Below are 23,969 nucleotides of genomic sequence, written 5' to 3'. Positions count from 1 at the left end.
CCTGAAGGAAAGCTTTTATTGCCCCCTACATCATTACAGATACAGTGAGTGTAAATGCTGCAGGCGCTTATCTGCAAACTTGTTGTTGTGCTTTGTCCCAAAGTGAGCAAATGCTTTACCCCAATATCTACTTCTGATTTTCCCACAGAAATGAAGATGTAGAGTACAAAGTCCAACACCTGAGAATTTTTCCTCTATTGTGAAAACACGTTATCTATCAAAGCTTCAGATTTAAGCTTTTGCTCAACTTAAAAGGTATCTCTAAACAAGATGATGTTTGTGATCACTACAATAGTTTTCTTCCTTAAAAATACAATGTGCAGGTTTTCAGTATGTGTCACAGGGTTGGTGCAAAGCCTGCTGGATTTCTTCCATTTCTGTGCTTGTGCACCTTAGAATTACTTTTATGCTTGTCTAACTTCTTCAACCAAAGATATTCTGTTGACTTTGAAAAATTGTGTTTAATTGACTTAAAGCACACTTCACTTCAAAATATTTAAGTCCTGATTTGGTGGATACATGAGAGTTGCAATAAATCATCAGAAGTAAAAATTAACAAATACCTGTGAATTAACAGCACAGGAATGTTCCTAATTAATCCTTAAGTGCAATAAGAAAATGCATCTGTTCTTTATATGTCAAAAGCCCTGTTACAACTCTAAATCTCTGTGTGCATATCTACTATTAACATGAGTACCTTCTTCATTTTGCAGTCACAAAAGCATACAATACCAGGTTGGAAGGCACCACAAGGATCATCATGTCCAGCCTTTCTTGGCAAAAACGTGGTCTAGACAAGATGGCACAGCACCCTGTCCAGCAATATGGACTTTGGATTAAAATACAAGGTGTGTAACTTAACTGCTATTGCCCATCTCAGTTCAATATTCAGAAAAATCAGGAAAACCAGACAGATACAAAAACTCTAGCAGTGAAGCAAAAACAAGACCTATGCATTAATGCCAGAAAATTATTTGGGGATTTTTTTTGTTGTTGTTACATCTAACACTGAGAGCAGGGGAGTCTATATGGATAAGCACATAGCAAAGCCAATTGAAGATGAACTTGTAAGGCTTTCCTAAATCAGCATTTATGCTTTCTTTCCTTGGTGCTTGGTTGAAGCCCACATTCTGTAGATGAAGAAGAGTACGATGAGATAGTACATGGAGCTCTTCAGAAGAAGGACAATATACACTAAATATGCTGTCCTGTGCATTAAGTGATCTGTAAGAAATGTAAAACAGAAGTCTTGTTTAGTGTCAATATTGTACAACCCCTTAAAAGGCAGGTAGGACTGTGTAGTCTGTTTACTGCTGCAATTACATTGATTCCAGTGGACAGTGTATAAACACATACAAAGTACCACTGTCGTTTGAGAGGGTTTGCACTTCCAAAAAGTTCTAGATCAAGTGCGTTTCTTAGCACTAGACTGCCTTTCAATTCTGCTGGGCTATTATTCTCTGTAAAGGCAAGAACACTATTCTAGTGCTTCCAGCACTGATTACTGGTAGCACCAGGTTTGCTTAATTCCTTTTGTGTTGGATTTTTTTAACTTAATTGCTCATGCTTTTGCCTAAAGCCCCATTCAAGCTAAAAGAAAATGACCAAAGTGCTGCGCAATTGCTAGGCTGATGGAGCATCAGCTGCAGCGTCAAGCCTTTAACTACTTTGGGTATTTAAAAAAGTGGCACTTAATAAGGGCTAATAATATAGTACCCTGAACAGCATCTATAGCATCCTAATAAAGCTACCTATTAAAAGTAGGAGAGTCCCTTCTTATAATCCTCAACAGAAGTTAATTCAGAGTAGCACTGAAGCATTTTTGAGTTGCTGACCCCAGACTTTAAAGATTTTCTGTAGATGATTTAGATAATTTTAATGATATTCTGATGTGTTATAGCAATATCTAACTCATGCATAAACGTGCATTGCATTCCCACATTTTAATACATTTTTATTACCTCTGTTAAAAACAGTGCCGTTCCCAGGATATGTGCTGCAGTCCTCTTCCCGAGAAGTCTCTGTAGAATCTAATGGAAAGTTTAAGTGCCCCAATTAGGCTTTTTATTTTTTTTTAACTTAACAAACATTAATTGAGAAATAAGGAAAAAAAAAAGGCAATACAGCAACAGAGAAATGGGAAGTTAAACAACAAAAAAAGATGTTTGAGATCTGTCTGCAGGGATGATGTTTGCAGGTTGGATTCATGTGCAGAGAGAATTTGAAGGGGAAAAATGCTTGCAGAGAAGTGACTGGGTACTGGTTGCTCTAAGTGGGAGGTTTGCCTTTGCCCTTTCAGGAATGTGTCCATTAGGCTGTTCCTTGGCAGCGTCTTTTACTTGGAGCTGAAGTCAATTTGACCACCTGATCTTGTCACAGAAGTAACTGGAGTCTGTTTGCCTATACAATGTGCTGTTATTGGAAATACAGAATAATTTACATTGGAAGGGACCTTAATTAGTTTGTTACGCTGTTTCCCCGAAAACAAGACCTACCCCAGAAACAAGACCTAGCATGATTTTTCAGGATTTTTGAGGATGCTCGGAATATAAGCCCTACTCCAAAAATAATACCTAATTACAGTTCATTTAAAAAGTCAGTTTAAATGGTTTTCAGGCAGCTGTATATGTAAAAAAGCCATAAGTTTTGGAGCAAAAATTAATGTAAGACCCTGTCTTATTTTTGAGGAAACAGGGTACTTCATGGTGGCTCAACACTAAATAATAATCTTGAGGAGAATATGATCTAAGGTTTCCCTATTGGGAACTTGCTGTTTTGATCATGGTTTGTTCTCTAAAATAAACCCTTTTGTGCTTGAAGCAGCAAATTTGTGTTTGTTCTTCGTTATGGCATTTGTATGCATCGATACATGGGCTTAAAGACACCTATATTGCATCCCTACATACATCCTCCATCTAAATAAACTTAAAGCATTTTTGTCAGAATATATTTTGAAGATTGAAATTTATGGCCATGCTCTCTTACTCATTTGAGTTAGGTTAATTGATAGTAAGTGGGACAGAAGTAGGTACTGAGAAAAGATTAATCTAAACCAATATAGGCGGCTTTTCTTAAAGATATTACCATGATATAAACAATTTACATGGATTATAGTTTTGGTTGTGGGATTTTTTGTTTTTGTTTGTTTGTTTTTTAATTGCATTGTCTTTCAGATTTTTCTTTGCATAATCTGTCTTTCCACAATTAAATGAGATATCTCACTTTTCATGCATGGTGATTACCTCACTGTCGCCGGACTATGAGTAAGTAATATATTTAAACTTCGCTCTACATGCCCAGTAAACTTGTTTTTAACTCCTTAGTTGTTTATAGCTGTAACTAATGTCAGGAGGTGTCAGAGGCACTTACACCTTAAAGCCATGGCTAACAGGTCATCCTGTTCTCGGAAACTTCTGTAGACTGGAAAGTACCTGCCACGGCTCAGCGCAGACCTTTTGGAGCTCTGCTAGTTTGCACCTGATGAGGCTGAAGAACTGCTCTTTTTCTCTTACAATGGGACCTTCACTTGGGGAGCATTGGGTTGCTTACCTGGGAAAACTTGGGTAGTTTCCCCAGATGTGTATTTTAGCTATTGTTGTGCCAAGGAGCAGATGTTTCCAGGAACAGTAATAGAAAGCATTAATTCTGTCATTTCATTGCTAAGAAAAGCTGATGTCTATAATAATACATAGAATTAAATTTTTTAAATGTAGTATATATTATACCTTTTGTCGGCAGTGAACGTTGTTGGCTTTCATGCTCATATTTGCAGTAGTAGTTCTTGTTTTTGTTCTCCGCTGGTATAGTTAACCAGCTGCCGATTGAGTATTCCTCCTCTTTTGCAGGCTTCCAGGCATCTCCTTTTCCCACATTGTCTGTTATCTCTTTTTCTCCATCGGTCCATGTCACCCGAATAACTTCCGGGTAGAATTTCTCAATAAGGCAAACATACGTTATCAGATTTTCATGTTTCTTCTTCAGGATTTCAGACTTTACTGGAGCAGAGCTTCCTTTGTCTGGATTGGTTATTGGAGGAAAAAATAACAAAATAGAGAGTTGGAAGATCAGTAGTGTACAGCTAATAAATGCCCAGCCACAAAATACAAGTTCTGAAGAGCAACAACCTAAACGTCTTATTAACAAATGTTTTAGCTCACTAATTTGTAATGAAATACTTATGATGGGAATAGAAATGTCTGATGTATGAAAGGAGTTTTAGGTAATGGGATGGATGAATTACAGATATTTCCATCCTTGAAGTAAAAAGAAGTTTTAGGCTGAGCTAAATGAACCTGGCATTCAAATACACTTTATATTAAATCTTATTTCAATGCATCCAAATGGCAAGTTTTAATTTTCAGTCAAACCAGTAACAGCACTATTTAGAATAACCATGAATGAAAAATATGACTTTTAACCTTATTTTTAAATGTTATCTTATAGAGTACTAAAACAAATAGAGACTTTAATGAGTATGGTACATAAAGTCAAACTAAAAAGCAGAAGACAAAATTAAATTCAAATATTCTAAACTCATTCTTGTTTAGGCAATATAGAGTCTTCCAGAGTCTGGATAATGTTTTATCTAGGTTTTGATATTGTGCCATGTACATGAAGAAACATTGTTTTAAGTCTTAAATTGTTTCGTGAGCGCTGACATCTAGACTGCTTTGTTCATGCTTCATGTCAAGCAGTACATCTAGTAGAGGAAGACTAGAGCGGACTAGATCTCCTCTTTACCGCTATAATATTGAGCAGATTAAAAAGTATCTCATAAAAGATTTATTGATAATTTTATCTGAAAAATGAATTTAAGTCTCTTTCTTTAAAACTCTAGAAAGCTACTCAAAAGTGTTTGAAAACTTAGTTTTGAGAAATCTTAAGAAAGCGAAATATTGTTGAAGATTATTAATAATCTCCCTTGAAATTGAGTTAGAAAACTTCAGGTAATTATGTGAGAAGCTATATCCCATAGCCTTTCAAGCAGTACTGCTGTCAGAAAGTGTACTTGTCTGCACAAGTCTTTGACAATTATTTAATAATAGTAATAGTTTCTGAAAGAGCTTTGTTCATTTATTTGATAAGAGGAATTTAATGTTGCTTTATAATGTTTATGCAAAACCAGCTTTGTGACAATTTTGTTTATAGAACGTTAAAGGTAGGTCACCTGCCTTTCACATGTTTGCAGTTTTATGTCCCCAGTATAAGTCCCCATTGCTAATTAATGAATATCTGCTAGATTTAATTAATTTTAAAATCTGACATACATTTTGTGATTTTTTTTTTAAAGGCAGCAAAAATTATTGTTGCCATTTTTTAAGACATTCTATGTATTTGCTAGGTTAAAATCTTGATAAAGACAGGAAAACGGAATCACAAAATGCTTTGGATCATAAAGGTTGGCAATGCTGTTCCTTTAACACTAGATTTGTTTAAATGTTTGCATCTGAAAAGGAAAAACCTAAACAAAGCTCAAGCAGAAGAACATGCTATATCTAGATAACGTTGCTATTTCCAAATAACATGACTGTCTATAACAGGGTTGTCGTGGGTGATGTGCTTTGTAAAACATACTCAGTATTAACATATGTTAATATATTTTAAATGAAAAGTGAGTCATTTACCACAGGCTAGCTGTAGGTAATCTCTATTTCATTTGGCCGTCTGGAATAAATATTATTAGGAAGAGTCAAAATCATCCAGATTTTGTCCATATAGAGAAGACTTTTTGACATTATAAAAGTGGATAGTAGCATTAAGAATCTGCTTTAGTTGTCATGGGCAATTGTTTTTGTCTATGCTTAACTACAATTGAAGACTAGTTACAGTTTTCAAAATTGACTTTTGTTGTGTAGAAGGTGCTGCTTCAGATTTTTTTTTTAAATTGAGGCCGCAAAGAGATTTTAGGTGTTCATCTACTTACACTACTCTTTCTCCTTAGATTCCTGTGTGAATCTCTGCCACTGAATTTGAGCATCTAGATGCAGAGGCTTTAAAATTCATTCTCGCTGAGTGGTGCAGGTTTCATGCGTTGTGAGAAAACACATTAATGCAATACGTGTTTTTGTCAAAAAGCTTCCACCTTTCTTTAAATGATCTGGCTATTCTAGAGCAATCTTGTACATTGCATACCACTTAAAACAACTTAGTGATTTATGTTTAAAAACAAGGATGACTGAAGCATAAGACTGTCTACTTCAAAACAATAACTCTTGTATTATGAATTTCCTTAATTTTGGAGATTTGTCATTGAAATGAAGGTATGGACTGAGTTCTGTTGACCCAGTAATAAAACTGCTAACAATTTTATGGTTCTCTAACGTTAGTTTAGGGTTATTTTTATCTTCTTTATGCACCAGTGCTCCCAGGGATGCAAGATTAAACTAATTTATAAAATGACTTATTTGTTCCAGAGTTGTATATATTCAGGAGACCATGATGTGGCTCCTGTCCCGGTGACAAGGCACTCAGCAAAGCCTCATGACTATTTCTGATGTTTGTTTTAGATTTTCAAAGCTTAGTAAGTTACTCTGACTAATTTCAGTAGGCTAAAATTTAATTGCCTAGTTTGATGTTAGTCTTCTGGATTATCAAATCTAACTAGAGAGGCAAAGAAAGATACTTTCAGCTGCTATTTCATCCAACCCATTTTAGAGGCTTCTACGAAGACAGAATAATTTCCACCTCCAGAATTTCCAGTATTTTTCCATTTACCACAAAAAGACCGTAGGTGCTTAGACTAAATGAAACACCTAAATCATATCACAATACTGAGGAAACATGGTCTGAATAACTGCAACCGTGTGCATACATAGAAGAGTGCCTTATACACGCGAAGGTAAATGTACGACAGCAGAGAGCGGAGCAAATTAAGTTTTACGTATACACATGTGTATATATGTTCGTGTGTGAATATATATATTTCTCTCTCCATAAACTGAATGGAAGAAAGGATGAAAACTTGCAGAATTGGCTGTACATTTTGATGTATTTTCAGAATGATCTGTGAAGTCGTTGAAGTCAACAAGATGATTTACACTGGCTTTTCTGAGTAAATGACCTTATCCTTTCCGAAAATTTTAGTCATGAACTTCCACTCCACTGTCTTTTTTGTTTTTATTACACTTTCACAAATTTTGCTGTTTTTTTTTTTTTTTTTTAAACAATTTTCTAAGGCAGGTTTTAAGAGGCACGTGGGTCTTTTTAAAATAGTATATAAACAGGTACAAATATTTCTAAAGCTAAAATCTGACTTTTCTCTCTTGTAATGATGCAGTGAGCCTGCAATATATTGTGCAAACAACATTCCAGAGTAAGGCTCATAATCAATGAGCTGTTAATGAATTTAGGTTCAAAATACATGTTTTTGTAGATGAACTGTCAGAAGTTTTCTTAATGAAATTCCTCTACAGTTTCTTCATAAGTATCTATAAATAAGATTTATAAATAAAGTCAATGTGTTCTTAAGCTGAAATTTTAATTCTTATTACTTGGATGATCACACAAAATGGACCAATTTTGTGTGATATTCAAAGCTTCTCAGTTCCCCTTCAAGCCAGGGGGAGCTGATCCAACTCAGCACTCTGGGCTCGTAAACAGCATTCTTGTCCAGGTATTATTACTGATAATAGCCCACTACAGTCCTGACCTACTGAGCCACCCCAGATACCTTAAACAGCTGTCAACATTCACTCTAAAGCTTTCCCATTACAAAACTTTAAAAAAAAAAAAAGTCTTTGAAAACACTTACTGGAGACTATGAGTTTTGTGCCAGAACCAAATATCTTTTCGTATGCCCATTGACACATTCCATTACAAAAACTGCTCGGGACATTTTGGCCAAACAAGTACCAGATGTAACAGCTATCATGTGAACAAAAAGAGTCTATTATTTTGGCTACATGGATGTAGAAAATTTGAATTCAATCTCAGCTAATGTTGCTATTCCCAAAGATCCCTCAGTAGTATGTACTTTAATTTCAGTTTCAAGCTAATATTTCCTATCAGTTGTTTAAAAAAATGTCAAAACAAACCAAAAGTGTTGTTGTCTGGGGAATTCATTTAGCTCCCATATTTTGTCTAGATTTTTTTTCTAGAAAAATTCCTTTATTTTCTAGGATGGTGAGTGTTTTTGCTCACGTGATTTAAAAATACACGCATACTAGACCACTGTTTAAGTGAACTAATGAAAGGCAGTCCTAAACAGCCATGGATCCTCTCAAGCCTAGCGGAGGGGCATTTACTCATTTTGAGCCTAATCCTCTGTGTGTTAAGGTTACTGTAATCTGCTTAAATGGATGTGGGATCGGGACCGTTCACCCTCAAATCCTGCCCCAGGTACCTACACATCACTCTCGCGGGTAGTCAGTACCAAAAGGCAACATCACACGTGCATCTGTGTGCGGTAGAGAAGCACCAACCTCCATCATTCCTGTGCACATCTTTCCCCAGGGAAAGCCATATGCACTTCACGTGAAATCCTGCTGACACTGAAACCAATGGCAACGTTTGTGAAGGCCCAGGATTTCCCCCCACATTTTAGTCTTCTAATTGTTTGTTGTTTGCCTGCAGCTAACCAGTTCTGTGGTGCGTCTGAAGGTTCAGTTCCTCTTGCCGGGAATAAATCAGCTTTGTTAGGACAAATCCATGGGGAAATACATTCCCCTTGGCCAAAAAGAGAGGTGCTGAGCTTCAGCCATGGTTTAGGGAATCTGTTTGCCCTCACAATGTTTTCCTATGTAGCACCTCTATTCCCTCTGCTCTGAGGCCAAGGGGCAATCTACAGCTGCATATCTGAGTTACCCTGACCCAGCTGCTCTGGGCAGTAAGCTTTGCACAAGGGAATGACATGATGTAGCTCTGAGTATCCAAAAGAAGTAATACTTCAGCAGTTTATGGTTTATGTGAATCCTGTAGTTTACCCTGACCTCTCTTACACAAGTATTTGCATGCTAAAGAAATGGATTCTGCTACTGCAAATTCCACATCGCTTTTCTGCGTTACACTTCAAAATCAGTATTTTAATCTGTGTTATAATTTTAAAATAGCATATCGCATTCCCTTTGCTCTAGATTTTGGATTGTCGGAATAAGGCATATTTTCTTAGATACTAAAAAACTTACCAGAAACAACAAGCTTTGTGCCAGTTCCGAAGATTTTGTAAACGTCACTGTACGTGAGTGCTTTGCAAAAACCCACCTAGTCTCAGTGGTTTTAAAATCTCTTTTTGTGTTCCAGCCTAGCCCTATTTTCTTATTAGAAATACACCTGCTTCTTTTGACACTCTGATTTCTATAGTTAGAACTTTCCTTACGAAACAGTGTATGGATGAACCTGTGCTCATTCAACAGGTTTCACTTACATTAGTCTTTCAGGTTTAAATAACTAAGCTTGCATGTACACCAAACTAAAGATTTAGCATACTGACAAATGGAGGGTGCAGCTCTAATTTAACACTGGCCATGCAAAATCATGGAAACATTTAACAGATCCTGCACACATGCTTAATTAAAAAAGGATTTTGGAAATGGCTGTTGCATATTGCTCTGTATCTGTATTGAGAAGAGGTTTTCTTTATGCCTAATTCACAGCTGCTTGATTCCGTGCTTATTCCATCGGTACACATGGAGGAAAGAGCAATTGCCCTGGAAAACATTACAGGCTGCTTTCCACCACATTTTCCAGGTGGAGTATGATCAAAAGTAACTCCTTTCAGGGAGTAAAAAAAAAAGTAAGCTCTTTTTCAGAAATTTTTCTCATCCCAAACCACTGCATTACAAGTACAAGGCTCACTGTAGGAATGTCAAGCTGGGGAGGGGAATTCTGCACAAGGAGGGTGGCCATTGAGGCTCTGAGCAGGCTGAGTGCCCTCTGGGACAATGTAACACTCATCTATAGGACAGCCCCAAGTTTATACAGCTTTTTGCATGGAAAAGAGCATGTAACTTACCTGACACAATGAGTTTTGTACCGGAGCCAAATACCTTGTTGTAATAGCCAGTCACAGTGAATAAAGTCTTTGCAATAACAGTGCAGCTCTGTTATCTTTATATAGGTAAACAGTATTCTTTAAACAAAATCAGATTTCCTGTATAATAAATTTTTAGGCCCTAGAAAAGTAAAAAAGGAGCAGTTGTCTACATAAAAAAAAAAAAAAAAAAAAAAAAGTGGAGTTTTTTGAGGACACATGTTGTTAAATGGGTAGGATTCACCTAAACTAATTTTAGTCTTCTGGAAGCTTAGACAGATGGTGCAGACTGAGCACCTTGGCTCTGACTCTGCTTTCTGGAAAGAGGCAGCACCAGCAGAAAAATCTGTTTAATCAGATATTGGCCAACTAATTTGCTCCTTATACACCCCATAAACTCAGACCTATAATTGGTGAACGTTATGCAGAGATCTGAGCAGCACAAAACCTCCAACCAACATTTTTATTGTCAGGAACATGAAGCAAAACCCTCATGGATTGGAACTGACCCTCCCACTAATCACATATGTTATTTTCAGATGGTCAAAATTAGGTAACCTGCTTTTATCTCAAGATTTTAATTGAGCCAAATCACAGGCAAGTATCAAAGCACTTGAAGTTTACTCGAAGCAAAATAATTTTGACAAGTATGTCAAAGCATTTTAAGTTTGGCATTCTTCCTTAATAATAGTAACGACTGGTAATAAGCAGTTTCTGCAAAAGCTAGGAAGAGGGAGTAGCCTTCTAGCTATGCATATCTTCAGAAGTTCTGGACATATCTCAGAAAACCCCTTTGATTTGGTATAGTCAGACATAGTCTTGAAGGAAAATACTTTGCTTTTCAAAGAATTCGAGTAACCCAAAGGTTTGACACTTTTCTTTCAGAATGAGTTAGAAATATCACAAAGGTTGAATATGCACATTTAAAGACAAAACCATCTTTCAGTTCTCTGAATGTTATCTTTGCCATATTTAAATTAATCTTTAAAAATAAAATAATAATGAGGTTAGTTATACATCAGTGCTGCAATAACATATGGAAATGCTGTTTAGGAGGAAAATTCTTTGAAGCATTCAGTAGGTTTAAAACTAATGGGAGATAAAACAGCGGAGCACTTCATGTAGTCAGTATCTAACTGTATTGAAGATAGTTCAGAGTAGTTAAGTTTTACATTTTGTACTTACTTGAAACAATAAGCTTAGTTCCACTTCCAAATATTTTGGTATCAGCATTCCACAGTATTACAATGCTTAGCAATATCACCTTCACTGCACGTTTCTTGCACAAGCTACAGAAAAAATCTCTCTGATTTAGAGGCTGGTGATAGTCTGGTCCATTGTAATAGCTGAATTTTAAACATTGACTAAGGTGCCATTTTTAGAAATACTTTGAGCAGTGAGTAAAAAGTTCAGGATTTTGAACAGAACTTTCTGAGAAGAAAACAGTGCTGTGCTTGTTTTAGAACTACATTATATTCTAGGATTTTTCTAACAGAGATCTGCTGCCTCTAATCTGCTAAGTTTTCTCTGAAATAACCTCTTTTTGCTGTTTTAAGAATAAATGTGGTTACATTATGATTCACAAAGGAAATTAAGAAAGTTTACTAGTTATTTGTTGACTTAAATACACAGGTAAACAATATTTTCTTCTTAAGTGTCCTATCTTGTGAATTACTTATTGTGTGAAAGTACCTTAACTGAAGTTTCATCAAACTCATATTTTGAAGCCCATATTTTAATGCAAAGTCTGTATTCTAAACAAAAATTACTGAGGCCCATAACTAAGTTCATGCCTTTGGTAAGTGGCTGTGTCATAATCTTTTTGGCAAAAGCAGTTGAGTCTACACAGACACAGTTTCATTGCAAATTGCAGCAGAAAACATTTTTGGTCTGAGGCACGGACAACATTTTAAATTTTTCTGGAACTCTCCTCTGCTTTTTATGATTTGACTTATAGCCAGCTTGGTAAGTTCATGTGTTTTCTGAGCAACTTCCTGTAGGTATTGCTATCTGCTTTATACTAAAACCAGCATTAATCCCAGTGATTGCATAGCTCCACCACAATTAAGAATAATACCAATGAAAAAGCGAACTAATTTCTTTCAGTAGGGCCAGGAACTAGAAATTTGTTACATTCGAGGCAATATTCCTTCCCACTCAACTAAGACTCTATCTCTATAAATAAGAAACTTTTTGCATTTCTTACCTTTCTGAGACTCAGCTTTCAAGAAGTTCACTTTTCTTTCACAGAACGGGAATGAATGCATCCCAATATTTAAATTTTTACCTCTCCTAATTTTTCCATTCCCACATCCTAGTAATTGATCTAGAGGCGATCTCTCTATTCACAAGGTCGATATATTCATTGCACATCAATCCACCCAATCCACACAGTTCAAAGGTTAAAGAACATTTATCTGGCAGAAATTACTTTTCCTATAGTCTTTCATACTTAATTATCTGAGAACCTGAATGACTTTGTGAAAATTAGATCAATAATAGTAGTACTTACTAGAGACAATTAGCTTAGTTCCTCCACCGAAGTATTTGATCCAGGCTCTCCACACCATGTTTTGACTTTGCAATAAGCTAGTGTGTTCTCTTGCTATGCCATTGCTGAAGAAAATCCAATTTTATTGCCAGTTAGCACTGGGAGACTGAGTGAAGGCCTGGCCCTTGGCTCCTTGGAGGATGTCAGGAATTTCAGACTCACACCTGGTTGTTCAGCTGATATCTAATGTCCTTCAGAGAAAATCTCTTTCCTAAATTGTTGCGGATTCGCTAGGTAATGCCTCCACGTAACAGCAAAGAATTACGAGAAGGATTCTCTTCAATTTTAGACACACAAACAAGTGCGCAGGGTTGTGAATGTTAAAAGTCACATACCTTCAGGCAATGATCTTGCTCTTTCCCAAAGAGGTACACCCGTCTCTCCTGCAATTAAGTGACATCAAGTACTACTGACATGGAGTTCATTTTCAGTTGTCTTAACACAATCCAGCAGAGGGGAAGAAGGAACCATAAGCCAGCACCATAAGCATTGCAAATGTGCCTGTGTGCTGCAGGTTGCATTTTCTGCCTCCAGTGTGTGGTTATTGTCAGCTCACCTCCTGGAATCACTCCAGGCTCTCCAACAGCAGCTCACTGGCAGCTTTATGTACACTAGCTGGTGGGAGAAGGAGGATTTTCCTTTGCGCACGGATTTCTTATAAAACAGCCCAAGATAACATCAGAGGAGTTACCACTGCTGTCAATCAAACAGCCTACATGCTTAGTTTGCCTTTTAAAAGAAACTGAAATTTAGTGCTTCTAGGATCTCATGTGACATATCAACTGAAAAAAAAAAAGTTAAGAAATTACATTTGTGGCCAGAGGGAGGAACCAGGCTGAGGGTGAGGGTCTTTCAGCTGAGGTAGGTGTAACAAAAGTAATCATCTATTCTGAAGGCTCCTGCGCGATAACACTGTAATCGCAAAACAGAGCAATGGCAGGAGTGGTGTAGACAGAGAATGATGCTGACTGCTGCTTTCCCTGTCATGTCCTTGGACACACAGCAAAGGGGACCACCACCATCTCACCTGCCACTGCTGGGACTGTTGGATTAAGGTCACGACAGTGCGTAGCTGAGAATTCCCCTTTAGAATGTAGTTATAAAATAAGCAACAAAGTGAAACACTGCATATTGCAGACAGCTTGTCTCCTGTATGATCTGGGCTTGCTAGTATGAGGAAACCAAAACTGATGTATATCCATTTGGAGACCAAATACATATTTCAAATTATTGTGTCACTTGTTCGTCCAATCAGACTAATATTCTTTAATGAGTTAAACTTCAATGATCCAAACCAGGAGAGTATCAGGGCACCACAGGAAGGGAAAATGTTAAGGAGAGGCTTGACGGTAGAGAAAAACCTCTGTGGATTCATTTCTCAGGCATGAGGGTCAGCATGCACCTTCAGGCAGTAGCTAGGAGGGAAAGGAAAGGGAAAGGGAAAAGGAAAGGAGGAGGAAAGTGAAAGAGACTTCTCTGCATGAAGCTTTGCTCTGTAAACAGACCATGGATGGCTGTTATGAAGCTCAGAAAGTGCTGGTCCCCTGTGAGACATTCAGAGTGTGCTAGAAGTAACAAAACCACTGGAGATGGGTCTCTTAATGGTCCACAGCAATTTTACTATCATAAAATGGGCATAGTGATGCCACATGCTCTGACAAGTCTAAGGTCTGCTTCAGGAATCTTTCTGACACCACGACAGGACCCCAAGGGAAGGGTCTCTGAGAAAGACAACAATGCTGACTGCACATGGAAGACAGAAAACAACAAAAAATAAAAATTAGTCACAGAAAACTGCCATGCGATCCTATGAGTAAAGACAGCATGTGAGATTACAGGCTTCTGGCTGAGAGCTGTACATCACACCACTGACTAGCCCTGAAAATACCAACAGGATTCAGTGAAATCAATGAACACTTCCATGCTTAATTTCATTTTGTCTTCAATACTTTCAAGACCTGAGGATACTGGTGTATATTGTTTATTTGCACCCAGCCTGATCCTCTTTCTGAAGTCCTGTAGCTCCTTATGTGTGATGGTCTGGCATTTCAGGTAACCGATTACACCCTTCATCAAAAAAGAAAAGCTGATAAGCAAGCACATACTTGGCTAAAGGCAGAAGCAAAAATTATTCCTTTAAGGTTCTTCTGTGAAATTCTTGCTGTGCCCAGGGCCATATACTAACTCAGGACAAACTTGAAATAAGACCATCAAACTTGATAGTTTCAGCAAATCTCCTTCCTTCAAAAAAAACCTCTTTATATTTTTTTTTTCTTGCCTTTACATGAAATGAAAGAAAAGGATGGTTATAAGCAGCACATCATCAGCTGTGGTAGATAAGAGAATGTAAATCTCTGCTTTAAATTGGGGCATGTGGGATTTTCTGGTATCCAAATTAGGTAAACAATATTTCCAGGGACTAACTGTTGCTTACACATAGAGCTATAGTGGGGAACATGGAGAGCTTTTTCTTAGATATGCTAGGTGGTGGCAAGCATATTGTTCCCACCACCAAGGTGGTTTCTTCAGCATTTAATCTTTCTTTTACTGCCTTCTTTTGCCTAGGGGAGAACAGTGGCTGGACTAGGAGGTCAGTGTAATGTTTGCTGACCTGAAGGGCCACCAGAATTCTGCCATTCCTGTGCAAACAGCATAGAAGGAGCAAGTGAGTTTCCAGTATTTATGTGCTAATTCTTATGGCAGTGAAGACTTCCTTTCTCCTTAAAATAGCAGACGTATATTTGAACACCAGAGTCCTATTGACAACTCAGAGTTTGAAAAGGACAGATGTGCAGGGTTAGCTGCTCTTTTTGAGTAGCAGAAAAAGATTTGGCCTTTCTGCAGCTGAAACGAGATGGAGTGAGGAGAGCAGGGGAATGGCACAGTTACAGCCCTGTGGTTCAGTGAGGGAGGGTTTTCTTTTTGCCTTGATGATCTTTGAATATATATCACAGTGAGTATCCCAGTAGGCACAGTAGTAAGTTGCAGCATCATTTGGAATGACATCTTTTATTGTAAGAACATACTGGTTCTGGTCAGGAACCTTTTCAACCAAGTACCTGTTTGCTTGAAAGCCGGTATCAACAACCATTTTCCCTCCTGAAAAGAACAGTAGCCTCTCTGGGGCTTTGTCTTCCTTCTGTTGATACCAGTGTATGATGCCATCAAAATTCCCCCCTAACGCTTGAATTTCACATATCATCTGTGCACTTTTTTTGAGCTTAGTAATGGATATAGGGCTCTGTATGGGAATTTCTTGTGCAAATCCACCTAGGAAAGAGAAAAGGAGCAAGGATGTCATTAGCTGGAATTCAGGGATTTGGGAAGAGGCCTGTCAGCACAGGCATGGGTGCCTGTGAAGAAAGGTAAGAAAAGACAGAAGGACTTACAAGACCAAGCAGCTGTGGCCAGCAGCACTGCCAGCAGCAGCATGTTTGCGTGAAATGCTCTGCTGCTGTTGAGAGTCAGAGGATGATGGAAGGGACGTCTGATGAGGAGAATGTTGTGTGGGAGGAGGATGAGACTCTTTAGAGCGGTCCTCAGCAATGGGTCTTCAGTGCACACAGAGATGGGGTGATCTGCAGAAAACTGTCTCCAGAATGGGAAAGGCTAAAATTGGTGAGAGGTTGTAGTCCAGTCTGCTTTTCAGATAAATATGAGAAATTGTGGTAAATCCTAGGGTGGTCCTTGAAAACTCCAGCCAGAGCCACCAAGAAAGGGTTGCAAGTGACAGCAGCTCCAGCTGCGTATTAGGTGGTGAAGGTTTCAGCCTGAAGATCACCCTGGGTGGGTGGTGAGTATGTGTTGTCACCCAGAAGGATGGTGAGGAGAGGTGCACAACGCCCATGTGGGGAGGAGGCGTTCCCCAGTCCCATTAGCGACCTCGTTTTGCTGCGTCAGCTCAGTCACTCAGCTGTGCATGCCAAAGTGCCCGCGGTACCCCTGTGCTGGCGCTGCCCTCCACCACAGCACTGGAGGCACCAGCCTGCAGCAACCAGGGCAGCTGCACTGTGGGGATTTGACTCCGCTTTGGTTTCAAGCGTGGGAGGAAATGTACAACCACAGGATTTTGGTTTCGAACTGCAGATGGGATGCAAACACTTCTTGGAAAGGAAGACTGGAAAACAAGAGCGAGCTTGGGGAGAGCTGCTGTCTGCAGCCACCACAGAGGGACATCTCCGTGAGTGGGGCTGGTGCTGCGAAGTGCTGCCCCGTGCCTGGGCTGCAGCTCACTGGGCAGGAGGGAGAGGAGCTGCTTCAGCCTCCCTCCCTCCTGCTGGCAGCTGGCCACATGCAGCAAGCATGTGTTGCTGACCAGCCTGGAGAGGTGTCCGATGGCACAGGGCTCCAGGCAGATGCAGGCAAGAAGAGACACCTGCTTCAGTGTGGAGGAAGTGAAAATGATCGTTCCTCTCCCAGTAAATAACCATGGGAAACTCCGTTATTTTTCTCTCATGCCACCTTGAGGGTGATGAGAAAGAAAACGTCTTAAGGATCAGAAGACACATCAAAGTTACTAGGTGGTGAGTGACAACAAAGTGATGAGGAAGAGAGAAATATGAGGCAGACTTTGAGGTGAAGGGAGAGAGGTGCAAGGAAAAGGTCACTCATCCCAGGAGCATCCCATGACAGTCTCCTGCATGAGCACCTAGGGTTAATCAGAGTGAAAACTGTGTTGGCAGCTGTACCTTCAGGAGCTGAAATCAAGTTCCTGTTGTCAAAACTAACAGGGCATGTATGAAATGGTAGCAGCACATTGCTGTTCTTCTGATCACACAGCAGATATCTGTCAGGCACCTGATCCCAGGTGGAGCATAGAGCAATACAGTAGTCTCACACAATTAAATGTCTGAATTACAGACACTGTCTGGGTTTTGTATGGTAGCCTTCTAATGCAGTCTCCCAGTAGGAATAATTACAGATCAAACTTGATGGTGTCTATGCCTAGGGAACACATGCAGTGGCCAAGGACTTCTTCAGCAGTATCCCTTTCCAGCTTCAAATAATCACCAAATAGACTTGATACTGAAGAAATGGCCAACATGCACTTTCCAGAGAGCTTCATTATCTATAGTTATCTAAATAGATTCCCCTTTGTAAATCCATGCTTACTAATCCTCATCAGTTTCTTCAGTAGGAGATTAAGTACTGAAGCTCAGATGGAGGATGGAATGCACAGAGGAGAGGAAATTATACTCTTGGGTTGCTTGAAAAATACCAATGGACATGGGGTTGTGATACCATTGCCAGAAAAGTGCCAATACGAAGTGTGGGAAAAGTACCTTCTAGAAGTGCAACCTTAACTTCAAAACAACTGTTTATAATGTCGTTGTGTATCACAGGGAATGCAGAGCTGCTAGCTCTTCAAAAAGCAGTTGGTTAGTTTCCTGTCTAGACGGCAAAATAATCAGAAGTGAAGGCTTCTTGTGATTGGAAGCGTTCGCATCTTTCTGAGTGGGGTAAAAAAAAAAAATATTATGTGAGTATATTTTAAAAAACTACAAAAAGCTGCCAGATCAACAGCAGGGCTACACTGGCTCATGACTTAATCATCAGTGATCTTGGAGGTATCCACGTTAGAAGTATGCAAACAGCACGAAAGGAACTGGTTGCGAGTACGCGGCTGAGGAAAACATGCAGGCCGACTCAATGTGAGTGATAAAGCATGATTCAACTTTATTGCCCGACATAGCGTGCATTTATACCAAATACCATAATTATGCATACTTGTCTCTATCTAATAGGCTAAGCACTAAAAGGTTACATTTACTTACTCCACCTACTTGGGTTTAGCTAGCTGTGCGCATCCCACATTCTTCTGACTCTTATCTCTTCAAGGACATCCTGACCCTGCCTTAGTTAGTACTTTTCCGTTCCCCCTTTCCCACGGCCTAATAGACAAGCTATCTAAGGCCTACTTATGTCAACTAAAATGGGCTCTGCTCGTACAGTTGCTTGGTGGACTCATGTCCATGCTCCTTGAGCCAATCCCTGACAACCGGTGACTTCCCAGTATTTATGTGCTAATTCTTGAGGTAGCGAAGACTTCATTTGTCCTTAAAGTAGGGTTAGCTGCTCTTCTTGAGCAGCAGAAAAAGGTTTGGCCTTTCTGCAGCTGAAACCAGACGGAATGAGAAGATCAGGGCAGTGGCAGAGTTACAGCCCTGTGGTTCAGATGTTGAGGGAAGGTGTGTTTGGTTTGTTGGGTTTTCTTTTTGCCTTGACAATCTTTGAATGTATATCACAGTGAGTATCCCAGTAGGCACAGTAATAAGTAGCAGCATCATCTGGAATAACTTCTTTTATTCTAAGAACACACCGGTTGTGGCCAGAAATCTTTTCAACCAAGTACCTGTTTGCTTGAAAGCCAGTATCAACCGTAGATTTCCCTACTAAAAAGAACAGTAGCCTCTCTGGGGCTTTGCCTTCTTTCTGTCGATACCAGTGTATGACGCTGCCATCAAAATTCCCCCCTAACGCTTGAATTTCACATGTCATCCGTGCACTTTTTTTGGACTTAGTAATGGATATAGGGCTCTGTATGGGAATTTCTTGTGCAAATCCACCTAGGAAAGAGAAAAGGAGCAAGGATGTCATTAGCTGGAACTCAGGGATTTGGGAAGAGGCCTGTCAGCACAGGCATGGGTGCCTGTGAAGAAAGGTAAGAAAAGACAGAAGGACTTACAAGACCAAGCAGCTGTGGCCAGCAGCGCTGCCAGCAGCAGCATGTTTGCGTGAAATGCTCTGCTGCTGTTGAGAGTCAGAGGATGATGGAAGGGCATTGAGGATGTGCGCTCTGTCCTACCTCAGGAACTTGGAGGCATAAAACTCTCTGTTTTCTGACTTAGCTGTCAGGCAAATATCAGCTTTCCAAAATGGTAAAACCAGGCTTTGTTGGTAGAATCTGATCTGTAGAACTCAGCACTCTTATCCTGAAGGCCCTGAGAGTCTCTGCTTGCCAGGGGCATAGCCCATGACTGAGGATTTCAGGTCTGGCCTGGCCACATCAGGCAAGAACCTATGACAATAGCATTAGGTTTTCTGGGCAGTTTTAAGGATTTGTGGTTCCTGAAATGCAAAGGAAATAAAAGAAAAACATAAAGGAGGATGTGTAAGATCATCTTGTGTTCTCTCCTTCCTTAATATCAATGTCATTTTTCTCCAAGAGAAAACACTGAGGGGATGGAGATATGATTGTCTGCTTGCTCCAAGGATTCCCATGGAGAAATTTACAGCTAACATTCATTCACACACACAGACAGGCTGTGTTCACTGTCAGGTGAGTGCTCTCAGTACAATCAAGCTTTCACCACAAGAGCAATATTCTATATATTTTCCCTAAAGTGACTGGGACTCTCAAATTTCTGGATGTTACAGACATGTGTGAGTCCTGAAATGATTATTGACATCAGATATTTGGCAGATGTCGAGATAAATTGCTGTTTTTCTTAAGCTGTTGCAGGAAATCATGAAAGAGGGCTGGAACAGGGAAGTATCTGCATTTTGGCAGTGATCAAAGTGCAAAGAGCCTTTTAGTACAGCTTATCTTTCTCCACCTAACACTGTGATGCCCTGATAAAACCAGTACGCACAGTAGTAAGTGCCAGAATCTCTTGGGGTTAAAGAATGGATTGTAAGACTATAGACAGGCTCAGAAGGATTCTTGCCAACTTTAAATCTCCTTGAATCTCCACTGTCTGCAGTAGCACGTTGCTGTCCTGACATGTACAGTATCCTCTTCGGTGGCTCTCCAGGAAGCTGCATGTACCAGTGCACGGTTCCTTCATGGCTCATTCGGCACACCATGCTGGTGGAGCTGCCAGGCACCTGCCTCTGTATCTCTGGGTTTTGCACCGGTACTGCCTGGGCATCTGCACCTGTAAGGAGAAGCAGAGAAATTGTGAGAAGGGGAGGAAACCACTGTTGTTTGGAGCCAGGACTGTGTTCTTGGCACACAGGAGGGAGAGAGGAGATGAAAAAGGGCTTACAGGACCAGAAAGAAGTAGCAAGAAGAATGGTGAACAGCAACATGTTGCCCATGTGTGTTAAACCTGGCAATGAAAGAAACAGAGACAGAAGCATGATAAAGCCCTTCAGGTGGAGAAAGCATGAAGCAGCTCAGAGGAGGAAGTGACTCATTTGGCACATCCAATGGCCGTTCTTCAACTTACTGCTCTGGAGAGTGTTGATGTTACTGAGAAGCTCAACCACAGCAGTAACAGGGTGAAAAGATCCTAGAAGACACAGTTGGAAATAGTTTTTCTTTATCTGCTACATTCCTCTCAAATTTAACTGCTGAGCTCACAATTTAAAAACTCAAGATGTTCTTTTCTCCACAGACACCCCAAAGTTGTCCCCAAAACACATTTCACCAGCCTTTCCTAGAAAATACCGCCTCCTTTGGGAACATGAATGGGATAAGTCGTAGTGAACCATTGTCTCTTACTTAAAACAGGTCCAATCTGCCTGGTGAGCCTTATCCATTTACCTCGGAAAATGGTGAAGTGAAGCCAGGGTTCCCCAGCCGGCTTTTTGCTGCCCTCTGCTTGTTCTTGTACTTTCCCTCATTTCAGAGCCCTGCAGAGGTGTCCTGCAAAGCCTTCATGACAAATGGTCACTTGGGCAGCAGCCACCACAGGGCGTTCTCTTCCCTGAGAAAGATTTATCATTGTCTAACCAAAGAGAGATAACCTACTCTGGATGTTTTTTTTTGCGTCTTTGTCAATAGCATCATAATAAACAATGAAATCTCATCTCACGAGTAGTACCAGAAGTTCGTATTGTCCTTTTGCCCTTCTGACAGACAGATGAATTTGTGTCAGGTCCTGTAGTGCAGACATCTACAATGGAAGAAGTAGAACAACAAAAGAATAATAATCATAGAGTTTACTGACTGGAAGGCTTTGTCTTTATTAATAAGCCAATTAAGTGTGAAAGCCATAGAGGAAGGTATCTTTCAAGGCCAAACAGAAGCTGCAAGGAGAACCTGAAGCAACGAGATTTTCAGAGAAGACATCTGGGCCTATAGGAAAATAAGTAATGAAGCTCAGATGGGGGGTGGACTGCCATTGAAGAGAAATAACAATGTGCTTGAGTTATGTGACGTTATCACATGGACACAGGGTTGTGATCGCATTGCCACCTAAGTGAAATGTCATTGTGGTCTGCTCTCAGCTGTCTGGCTCAGCAGTGCTGTGTCACCTGTTCCATATATTCCATGGTTTATTCTGCAGCTTTCTCTTTTAAATAGTCTGAATCCTTTCTTGGGGACATCTTTTCAGGAGATGCCCAGTGTAACAGAGCCTTGCTGTAGCAAGAGGTGCTAAGGAGTATTGGTGTTATAAGGAGTCATCACCATCATAAACATTGAAACAGGAGAATTTGGTGATGAGTGTCATGAGCATCTCCAGCGTGACCAGGGTCTGAAGTCTCCCAGGCCAGATCTCCATGGCAATATCCTCCTGCTACGCTCTGTCCCTGCTATTGCTTCATTTTTGCTGCTTAGGCAGTACTTGGGAAAGTATCTATATTGTTCAAAAATGCTCTGTGTCACTCCCTAAATCCAGCTGTGCTTACCATCATCCCCAGGAGTGCTCCTTTTCCCCAGCACAGCACATGGTGCCAGATGAGGTGTAGCACGCTGCAGTTTTCTGCTTTTTTCCCTGTGCATTGTTTCTATTTACATGCTCAGCACAAAAGTGTCGGGAGGTTGCAGAGGCAGGAAGGTGCAATGGTGGTTCTCTGTGTTTGATGTAAAGCTGCCGCTCAGGGTACAGGCAGCTTTCTGTACAGGCTGTCTGTGGTCTGCTGGTTCTGTGTGCCTGCCAGTAGGCACAGTAGTAGGTACCTTCATCGTTGGAGTTTATGTCATTGATGGAGAACGAGCAGAGATTGGTACCTTTCTTCACAGAAGAATACTTTCTTGTATTGGAATTATCATCATAAACAGGTTGACCTGATCCGATATACAGAATCCGTTCAGGAGCTTTGGAGGGTATATGTCGGTACCAATGTATAAGCGCAGACTGGAAGTCAGATATGCCCTGGGTTGTACAGTCAATCCAGGCAGTTCTAGTTTCCTTTCTGGTGATGGAGGCTTGGCTCTGTTTCAGAAGCACTTGTGCTTGTCCATCTATAAAGAAGGAGAGAAAACAGAACAAACAGCCTCAGCCTGCTGTTCATGCTCACGTGTAAATAGGGGGTGCTCCTGCCGCTGCCCCACACCGGGCTGACAAGGGGAACCTACGAGACCAGGCTGCAGCCAGGGCCAGGAGCGGGAGCAGCAGCATCTCGAGGGCTCTGGCTGGCGTCTGCCTCTGGGAGGAAGGCAGGGCTGCAGGGCTGGGGCTGAGCAAAGGAAACCACTCGCTTGGGCATCATCCTGAGAGGTTTCCCGGCAGCAGGTGGGTGGCGTTGAGATAAAGCAACCTGACTGAACCCCGCTGACTGTTATCTTGATTATAGCTTTTACACACTTGGCACAGACTCACCTTCTCTCCCTCTCTCTTTCTCTCATACACACCAACAAATTTACTTTAACTCACTTGAAGTAATTTTGTAGTCTGAAGCAGTTTTTATGCCTACTTTTGGACTGGTTGAAGGCTGCTAAAGAATGCTTGAGTCAGACACTTTTCCTTATGTCCACTACCAATAGAAAGGAGAAAAAGTAAGAATGTGGAACTTAATGAATTTGAAGTCTCTCAAGTTACTCTCTGTGACACAGGCTGAATGCCAAAGGCTTGGAAGATACACAGCAGAGATTTGGGAGCTCAGAAGTAGTATTGGTGTGCTTGCAACTGCTTCTTGTAACAGGTGAGGTAAGCTGCATGTCTAAATGCTGGGTGTGACTCAAGGAAGCACAAATGCTTTATCCCCCAATTGATTTAGCCTAAAAGAAAGATGATTAGGGCAAGCAAAACACAGAAATTACCTGTTTTGCCTCTTTTGCCTTTTGAAAGTCATTCTTCAGATGCTAGGTCATTGGTGGCTATCATTCGAAGTTGTCTACACCAGTTCTCCTTTCTGTGCTGTTGTAATGTTATTTTAGTGAGGTGTCAGGCTGTTTGTTTGTTTGGGTTTGTTTTGTGTTTGTTTTGGTTTTGTTTGTTTTGGTATATTTCAAGTGATTTTCACATAGATGCTGTAAGTGCTCTCCTGCGATTGCACCAGGAATTTGATCTTTCATTCTTCTGTGAAATGTGACCGATACCCCAGTGCTCAATGCGCTCTGGAGACCCTGTACTGAAGACCCGGAATACTGGGTGTTCTGGCATCAGAACAGTATCACAGTGTCACAGTATGTTTGGGATTGGAAGGGACCTCAAAAGATCATCTAGTTCAATCTCCCTGCTGGAGCAGGAAGCCCCAGGTGAGGTTGCATAGGAACATGTCCAGGCGGGTCTTGAATGTCTCCAGCGAAGGAGACTCCACAAGCCCCCTGGGCAGCCTGTT

General features: G+C 40.4%; 1 protein-coding gene across 2 annotated transcripts; it reads right to left on the bottom strand.

The window, feature by feature from the left end:
* Nucleotides 1-22,906, bottom strand: LOC102083883 (T cell receptor gamma constant 1). Of its 2 annotated transcripts, XM_065052022.1 has the most exons (6): nt 15,908-16,284; nt 15,464-15,788; nt 9,950-9,999; nt 3,726-4,016; nt 1,962-2,030; nt 1-1,224 (listed from the first exon to the last, which is right to left on the bottom strand). In XM_065052022.1, exons 1-6 carry the CDS (start codon nt 15,948-15,950, stop codon nt 1,091-1,093), a joined length of 912 nt encoding a protein of 303 aa, XP_064908094.1. In that variant the 5' UTR covers nt 15,951-16,284; the 3' UTR covers nt 1-1,090. The 2 variants fall into 2 exon arrangements, with proteins under 2 accessions (XP_064908094.1, XP_064908093.1); XM_065052021.1 differs by lacking the exons at nt 9,950-9,999; nt 15,464-15,788; nt 15,908-16,284 and adding exons at nt 22,417-22,650; nt 22,765-22,906.
* Between the last annotated feature and the right edge of the window lie 1,063 nt (nt 22,907-23,969).

Source organism: Columba livia, chromosome 2 (assembly GCF_036013475.1).
Source record: "Columba livia isolate bColLiv1 breed racing homer chromosome 2, bColLiv1.pat.W.v2, whole genome shotgun sequence".
NCBI classification, from domain to species: Eukaryota; Metazoa; Chordata; class Aves; order Columbiformes; family Columbidae; genus Columba; species Columba livia.
Note: the sequence above shows the minus strand (reverse complement) of the source record. Positions and strands in the feature narration are given on the sequence as shown.

What these genes read in the sequence shown, in the direction of transcription:
- LOC102083883 (XM_065052022.1), bottom strand. Translation starts at nt 15,950, where the DNA reads ATGCTGCTGCTGGCAGTGCTGCTGGCCACAGCTGCTTGGTCTT. An exon ending in TACAAAACTCATTGTGTCAG is followed by an intron (nt 4,017 to 9,949) that starts GTAAGTTACATG and finishes TAACCAATCCAG; the next exon opens with ACAAAGGAAGCTCTGCTCCA. An exon ending in ACGTTCACTGCCGACAAAAG is followed by an intron (nt 2,031 to 3,725) that starts GTATAATATATA and finishes ACTTTCCATTAG; the next exon opens with ATTCTACAGAGACTTCTCGG.